Genomic DNA, 8319 nt, shown 5'->3' on the forward strand with positions numbered 1-8319 from the left:
ATATCTCAAAGAATACTCAACCAAATCCCCCCAAACAAAATTCCTCAGAAAGCCCTTCTCCACACCTTCAATCCCATCCAAAAAAATCAACAAACCATCAAGTTTCCAAAAATATACGGCCAAATCAATCAACAAGGAAAGCACACCATCTCCTCACCTCCCTCCCCCACCCCCTCCTTCCTTCAAACCCTCTCTTATCCGCGCTTCATCAAATCCAGCGTTCCCCGCCGTCGATAACGAAAGATCTGACGGCGGAGATTCAAACTTATCTTCCGCACCGATCCGGCCCGCGGCCGGCTCGACCAATCAGATCGCGGCGTCGCCTGACCGTTCCGCTTTCTCCCCGCGTATATAAACCCCCTCCGATTTCTTCGTCTTCCTCGTCTCGACGACCTTCTTCAATCTCTCGTTCTCTCTCAATCTCTCGATCTCTCTCAATCTCGCAATCCTCTCTCTTCGTCTTCTTCGATCGATCCTTCAATGGCGCCGCCGGCGGAAGAGACGGCCACCGCCGCCGTAGAGCCGCCGCCCGCCGCCGCGGCGGAGACCACCGCCGAAGAGAAAGCCCTCGTCTCCGCCAAGAAGCCCGCAAAACCCGCCAAGGACTCCAAATCCAAGCCGAAGAAGGCCAAATCCGCCCCCGCGAAGAAGCCCAGAGTCGGCCCCGCGCACCCCCCCTACCTCGACGTAAGCCCTACCCTCGAATTCCCCCCTCTCCGATCCGATTTCTGACGATTTCCCCCCTTTCCGACCCAAAATTTGCCCTAATTCAGATGATCACGGAGGCGATTTCCTCCCTCAAGGAGCGGTCCGGATCGAGCCAGTACGCGATCGCCAAGTTCATCGAGAGCAAGCACGGCGGGCACCTCCCCCCCAACTACAAGAAGCTGCTCCTCGGCCAATTGAGGAAGCTCACCGCCTCCGGGAAGCTCGCCAAGGTCAAGGGCTCCTACAAACTGCCCCCCAAGGCTGGTGCCGTGGCGGCGAAGCCTTCGCCGAAGCCGAAGCCGGCGCCGAAGCCGAAGCCGGCGGCGAAGCCCAAGGCCAAGGCTTCAGCGGTGAAGCCCAAGGCTAAGCCTGTGGCGGTGAAGGCGAAGGCGAAGGTGGCGCCGAAGCCGAAGGCGGTGGCGGCGAAGGCGAAGGCGGCGCCGACGAAGACGAAGGCCGTGGCGAAGCCGACGAAGGCCAGGCCGGCGAAGGCGGCGAAGACGTCGGCCAAAGACGCTCCTGGGAAGAAGGTGGCTGTGAAGGCTGCTGCTCCGAAGAAGGTCGCTGTGGCGAAGAAGACCAAGGCTGTCAAGGCCAAGTCTCCGGCGAAGAAGGGCGCTGCGCCGAAGCGAACCAGCGCAAGAACAGCTAAGTAAAGGTTCACAATTGTAGTCTAGGTACGCCTTCTTCTTCTTCCGATCTTGCTGTCTTGTTCTTCAGGTGAGACTTGGCATGTATATGTGATGATCATTAGAACTGTTATGCACCATTGATGCCCAATTAAGTTCAAATGCTGCTCGGAATCGACCCTTGTTTGCCCCTGTTTAGTTTAATCGCAACGATTTATAAGTATGTTTGATTAGTTTTGATCCTCAGTTGTTTAGTGATTCGTAGAATGATTCCACTGAAAGATTAATTAGTGCCAAATCTTTTCGTTATCGTCACGCATGTAATAGTAATCTATTGATAGTATCATAAAAAATTTGTATTAACGCAATGAAAACAAATGAACAATTTGTAATTTTGTATATTGTAAATGCGGAAAACTTGTCCTGCACTGCAGTTGGTTAAATATTAAAATATATTATACTTATTTTATTTTATAATATTAATTCTTATCATCATCTATACTGACTGTCAATTTAGGTGATGTAGGTGTGGATGATTTAAATATAATTATGGATAAACAATTTGAAAGCCATACTTCAATTAAAACTCACGCAATACTATTTATTTTTAGATAAACATTAATGCTCAAGTTTTATGCACGCAATGGATACTGTTATTCTATTAAACACTTTGTTAAGTTTGCGTCACAGTAAAGATTTGCTAGCCGACCTCAAATAGATAATAGCTCTCGAGAAGATTTAATAACTAATATTAAATTTTAGTGTTCTTGATAATAGATAATGATTAAAATAATATTATTATAAAATACTCGAATAGTAAAATTATTCACTTCGTTATCTAGATGGGTCAAATAAAATTTACAAAATTCTTTTTCCGTTGTCACTAAATTAACCTTCTCTGTTCAGTTTTCCAACCACTTGTCAACTATTTCCAATACTTTCTAGATTTACTATTATGTAAAAAATGGCTCAAAAACTTGTCAAATATATCGCGATAAAGTATAAGCAAATCTAGAGATGGAGTAGAAGCGAAGGACATGAACACTCAGTAGTTATTACATACATGTTGTGGCATTTTTTTTTTCCTTGGCATGTTACTCTATTACAAGTTTCGGCACTTGGCGCTTCTAATTGATACTGTGAAAATATTACTTGTACAATCCTTTTTAATTTTCCAGCTCAAAATCCCTCAAAGGTCTTCATCTGTAATATCCTCAAGAAATTTTCATGACTGTGTACCTAAAAGGATCCGAATTATTTTCTTAGTATAAATCATTTAAATTTTGAATACTAAACTCAAAATATGGAGAGTAGAACTTTTAACAACCTTAGTATTTAGGATTAACTTTTCTCACCTGGAATGGATTCATCTTTACTATTATGTTATCCATATGGTATCCAAATATTTACTGTGCTGATAATCTTCTTCAGCTTCGTTAAATGCTCATATTAAGTTCCTAAGAAAAAAACCAAATGCATTGTAAGAAATAATTAAAAAATATTGTCCTGGATGTTGATTTATACCTTCAAAAGAAAGACTCTTTTAACCTCCGTTAGTTTTCAGCAATTTACCTTTTTCTTCCATACTTCATGGAACCCATGATGAAGGGTTAAACTTCATGGCATAGTGCTCCTTCAACCTTATCATACCTAATGAAAAGTATAAAAACATTAAACTGATTCTCAGATCTTGAGTTTTTTCTCCTGGCTCGTAGAATTTACGAAAATAGACTCAAAGAATGACTCTAGACGATCCCTATTTTCTAAGTAAAGTTTGATATACTCATGATTGAAATGAACATGAATAATAAATTAATAATTTTTTCTTTAGGAATAAGATAATACCATGAAATGGATCAAGCGCTAGAATGTTGAGAACAGAACTATCACCATATTGTTAAGATCATTGGGAGTGATAACTCAAGTGGGAGGAAAGGGATAAGAATTAAACAATTTTGGTGTATAATTATGATATCATTAAAGAGGGGAGGGTGAATTAGTTTCTCTAAAATTCCTCAGTAACTCTGATCTTGTTATATTAATGATACATACAGCTTCAACGCTGTGGAAGTGACCTTTTATTCACTCGGATGTTGAAAATAATCTCATGACAAGATGATATTGCCCTAACCTTTACCTCTCAGGTCTCCAAAACGATGAGAGACAGTCATCTCTCGGCCATACATGGCAGTGAGAAACTTTCAGCTACTTGTCTAGATGATGATGCATTTCCTGATTTACACAAGATGGCAATGAATCTGTGGTTATCTTCTTTAATTTTGATTGATAAACTTCATGGCACAGTGCACCTTGAACCTTATCATACCAAGTAAAAAGTAAAAAAACATCAAAATCACTCTTAGATCTTGACTTTTTTCTCCTGGCTCGTAGTATCAACGAAAAAAGACTCAAAGAATGACTCTAGACAATCCCCATTTTCCAAATGAAGTTTGATATAGTCATGATTTATAAGAACACTAATAAATTAATCAATAAACTTTTCTTTAGGAATAAGATAATACCATGAAATGGATCAAGCACATGAATTTTGAGAACCAAAGTATCACGATATTGTTAAGATCATTGATAGTGATGACTCAAGTGAGAGGAAATGAATAAGAGTTGAACAATTTTGGCCTGTATGGTTATGATATCATCAAAGAAAGGAGGGTGAACTAGTTTCTCTAAATAATTACTAACTTCGATATTCTTAAATTAACGACACTTACTGCTTCAACACTGTAAAAGCAGATTTTTCTCTTGGATGTAGAAAACAATCTCATGACAAGATGATGTTGGCCTCACCTTTGTCCCTAAGGTCTCCAAAACGATGAGAAACTTTCATCTACTTGTCCAAATGATGATGCATTTCTGATTTACACAAGATGGCCATGAATCTGCCGTTATCTTCTTTACTTTTGATTGTTAATAGTCTCTCTATTTATCTGTAATTCTCTATCTGTTCCTCCACTAGCACATCAGTCTTAATAACAGTACTATTTCACAATATTTAAGTCAGGAACTAGTTCAAGGAGAACCTAATATTTTTTAATATCGGAACTAAAATTTTTAATTAAAAAAACAATATAACTCTTTGATATACCTAAACAATGCATGCCTTTCATGTATTTACAATATTAAAAAACAATCATGAATGGATGACTTCTGATATATACAACATGTCTTTTGAAGACTTCATATGAAAACCCTGGTCATTTGGGCACACTGGTCTTTACTCCAATGCGATGAGTTTCTGTGCCTCCAACTTTAAATGCTGATATTTTGCAGCTACGAGCTCGGATCACTAAGGCTGTGGATTTTGCCTTGATCTGTAGATTAAGATTTTGGAATATCAAGTTTTGATTCACAACAGCCGGTTCACTAAGAGCTAACATGTGCATACAAGTCTCTCTGTGATTTTACTAGGCCTCGAAAAATATTTTTTAGAAATTCCACAAATAGACCAGCAACTTTATCAACTTTAAAATGTGGGTTTTATAACTTAAATTTCAAAGCTTACATTTGAATCACTTCTAGACGTAAAACTGGTATTATTTTGAACTTTGCCATCATGAAAGACAATGTAAAAAATTACATAACAATAACTCTTCCAATGACACATGATCAAGGTGATGAAATAAATGAATTTTAAATTTCAATTAAAACATGGATTGTGATATTTGAATGGATAATATTATGCAATTAATGACATTAATGCGACTGATAATTTTCAAATTAATTATTATTTTTAAAATAATTATTAGCCTTATAATCGTGCCCACCTGATAACATGTGATTCGTGCGTCATAATATCATGCATTATAATACACTGGAGAACCGTGCATTATACTCATTAGTTTAGGAATTTGGGAGTTCTATCTATTGTATGAACTATATCTGTATATTTTGGTACTTTGAATAGAGATAATTGGTTTAGTATGGACCTTTTTTCAGGACGGTTCTGTCAAGGGACAACATCCCTGCATCCCATGCGTGAAATAATGGTTTTGGGAGGAGAGTTTAAGGTGGCACCACACTCTATTCTATGAATAAAAGTATCATATCATTAACATCATTCCATGAATATATTTACAGTTCCATGATTTAAATAATATTAATTTATATTCATATAATATTATTTGAATGAAGAACCATACTGTCCTATTATGCCAAAAATAATAATTCATGAAACTCTTGACTTCACAGAAGTTAGTAAACAATACCTTTAATGACTATTGCCTTGAGTGTCAAATGCTTAGGAATTAGAGGGAATATTTGTGATGAAAATTTTTTGAGATAAAAATGGTCTTCAAGGAGGCCCACTATGGCTCATGGACAAGCCTGATCTTACGGCTCAGGGAACGACAAACATCATCCGTCACATCATTCATCACGTTGATGGATCCGTGATGGTGATGGATGACGATTTTTAGTCCCTCAACAGTGATGCTGGCAGTGACGCAATACCTGTGACGGGGTGACGTGATGGTGACAGAGGGTCTGAGACATGTAACGTGACGGGACGGTCATAACGGATGACGACATTGATGAAAATTGTAAAGCATGAAAAACGGGAAAAAGGGGATAATATTTTTTTCGGCTTAGAATAAAGGAGATAGTGTGGAAAATTTTATAAATTGAAAAATTCTGAAATATATAAAATACATTATATTTTAATATTTTTATTCCATATTTCAAAATAAATACTATCGGTAATATTAAGTATAATATGATGCCAAATAACATAGAAAGTATTTATGTATAAGATCCTATGGGACATTAAAATTTAAAACTATAGAAAAAGTAAATTAAAGGGAAAATAAAATTTATTTACACAAAGGAAAAGGAGAGATGTGATGTTGAAAATTAATATTTTAAATATTATTAAAATACTAACGAATAAATCTTAATGTGTATAAATAGAGTAATAACAAATGATTATAATTTAAATTGCTGAAATGAATATAAGGTATTTATGCATGCGTATAAATATAACTCTACATGAATATTCAAGTAAATAATAGTATGTATATCAATCGCCACTGAAATTTTGTAATTGGATGTAAAAGGATGGTAACAACTTTTTGAGACTTTCTCTCTCTACACTTGTTTTCTTAACCATTTCCCCCTCTTTAATTAAGAACAAAATTTAATTTTTTCTTCTAATGACAAACATTCTGATATACTAGCCTTTTTTATTTAATGGAGATTCATTTATTTTAATGGATCTTATCACATATTAAAATTTTATATTATGGAAAAAAGTAAATTAAATGGAAAATAGATCTCTTTATTTAATGGAACTTCATCTATTTAATGGAACATTCTGTATACTAGCTTCATTTATTTGGTGGAGATTTATTCTGTATATTAGAATTTTAAATTATGGAAAGACGAAAAGTTAAGGGAAAACAACTTTATTTAATGGAACTTAATCTACGTAATGGACCATTCTGATGTACTAACTTTCATTATTTGATGGAGTTTCTATTCAATGAAGCTATTCCATTTTATGGATATTTCTGATATACTAGCTTTATCATAAGTTAAATATATAAATCATTATCAAGCGTTATTTTATGAATATCAATCATTATTCGTTAAAAGTTGAATATCAACATACGCAAAGACTTCCAAATGGTATGGGTTATGCCATTTGAAAAATCTAGATACATCATTGGTAAACTCAAACTAAAAATCCATAATGTAACAGAAGTTCTCACAACACCTTGGTACACTCCCTCTCGCTTGGGACGCGAGGCACACATTGTTCTCGAAAAAAGGGTTGGATGGGAACTATTACTTTATGCTACTAGTCATCGTCAAAAAACCCATTGTCACTATCTCCATCACGAAGTTGAGCATTTTTGGCACATAACCAACACTTCATAAGTGTTGGGTTCTCGAGGTGTTGATCTGGATGAAGATGGGGATTCCATGAAGTGGAAGGCTCCTATCGGAATCATAACGACATCATAAAAAATATTACATGAAGAACCTATGCACGGATCGCATCCGCAATTTCTTAGATCCCAGAGCTAGACGATTTGAGCTGCTCAAGTGGGCAGCCTCTAGATGTATCCATGCAATCCTCGACACATCGAACTTCCTCCACCCATACGAACTCTGTTTAGGCTCCATCATCGTTGTTATGCCGCCTCAATCGCACTGGGAGGGGAGAGGAGGTGTGTGAAGAAGGGAGAAGGGAGAAGAAAGGAAAGTCTCCTAGAAAATTCTGTCATGGATGAATTTTTTTCAGGGCCTTCCCCTATTTATAGTAAGTGGTTATTTTTCATATAAACCCCCAAAACATAAGTATATCTTTTGACGTCCAGAAGACCATTTGCGCGTGCCCCTCTAGGCCCATGTATTAGTCTAGTTAACGACTCGAGCATCCCAATAAACTTTAATGGCCTTCTAAATTAATTAACTATATCATCATATATATTTATTATTAATTTAACCCAATTGATAGGTTGAGTCTCCAACACCATGGGTGCCAAGCTACACCTCGTGCTCTAGAATACACAAAGGAGTGTGTATCGACTCACTCATGGAACCTCTTTGTCATCAGTTATCGTGTATGTATAGTCCCTCATCTACTTGATGCACCTATGATGACTTAGGGTATGATAAACTGTGAAAGTCTAATTTGTCATCCGAGTTAGTACTGATGCATTTGAAAATCATTGGAGAACTCTTCTCCGATATTTCATTGCGTAGGCCAAGGTCTTCATCACATCATCTTCCTTGAGCTGTCACCTCTTATACTGAGCATGGACGATCCCATCTTGAACACTCAGTCATCCTCGTGAACTTCTTGATGCACCTAAACTAAGACTATTTAGAATCCCATGATTAGGGACTCATAGGTCATGGTCAAAGTACAACTATCCATCCAAAAGACGTCTTTGGTGTCTCAAGTCTAAGGACTACTTACACAACCATGACATGAATCAACCTGTTAGACAGTTCAGTATAA

The 8319-nt window shown here is 37.2% G+C and overlaps 1 protein-coding gene across 1 annotated transcript; it reads left to right on the forward strand.

Moving 5' to 3' along the window:
• Positions 1-380: 380 nt before the first annotated feature.
• Positions 381-1515, forward strand: LOC144711790 (uncharacterized). Its single transcript, XM_078585847.1, has 2 exons — positions 381-687; positions 774-1515. Exons 1-2 carry the CDS (start codon positions 481-483, stop codon positions 1362-1364), a joined length of 798 nt encoding a protein of 265 aa, XP_078441973.1. The 5' UTR covers positions 381-480; the 3' UTR covers positions 1365-1515.
• The last annotated feature ends 6804 nt before the right edge of the window (positions 1516-8319 follow it).

This window comes from Wolffia australiana, chromosome 14, assembly GCF_029677425.1.
Source record: "Wolffia australiana isolate 7733 chromosome 14, ASM2967742v1".
NCBI lineage: Eukaryota > Viridiplantae > Streptophyta > Magnoliopsida > Alismatales > Araceae > Wolffia > Wolffia australiana.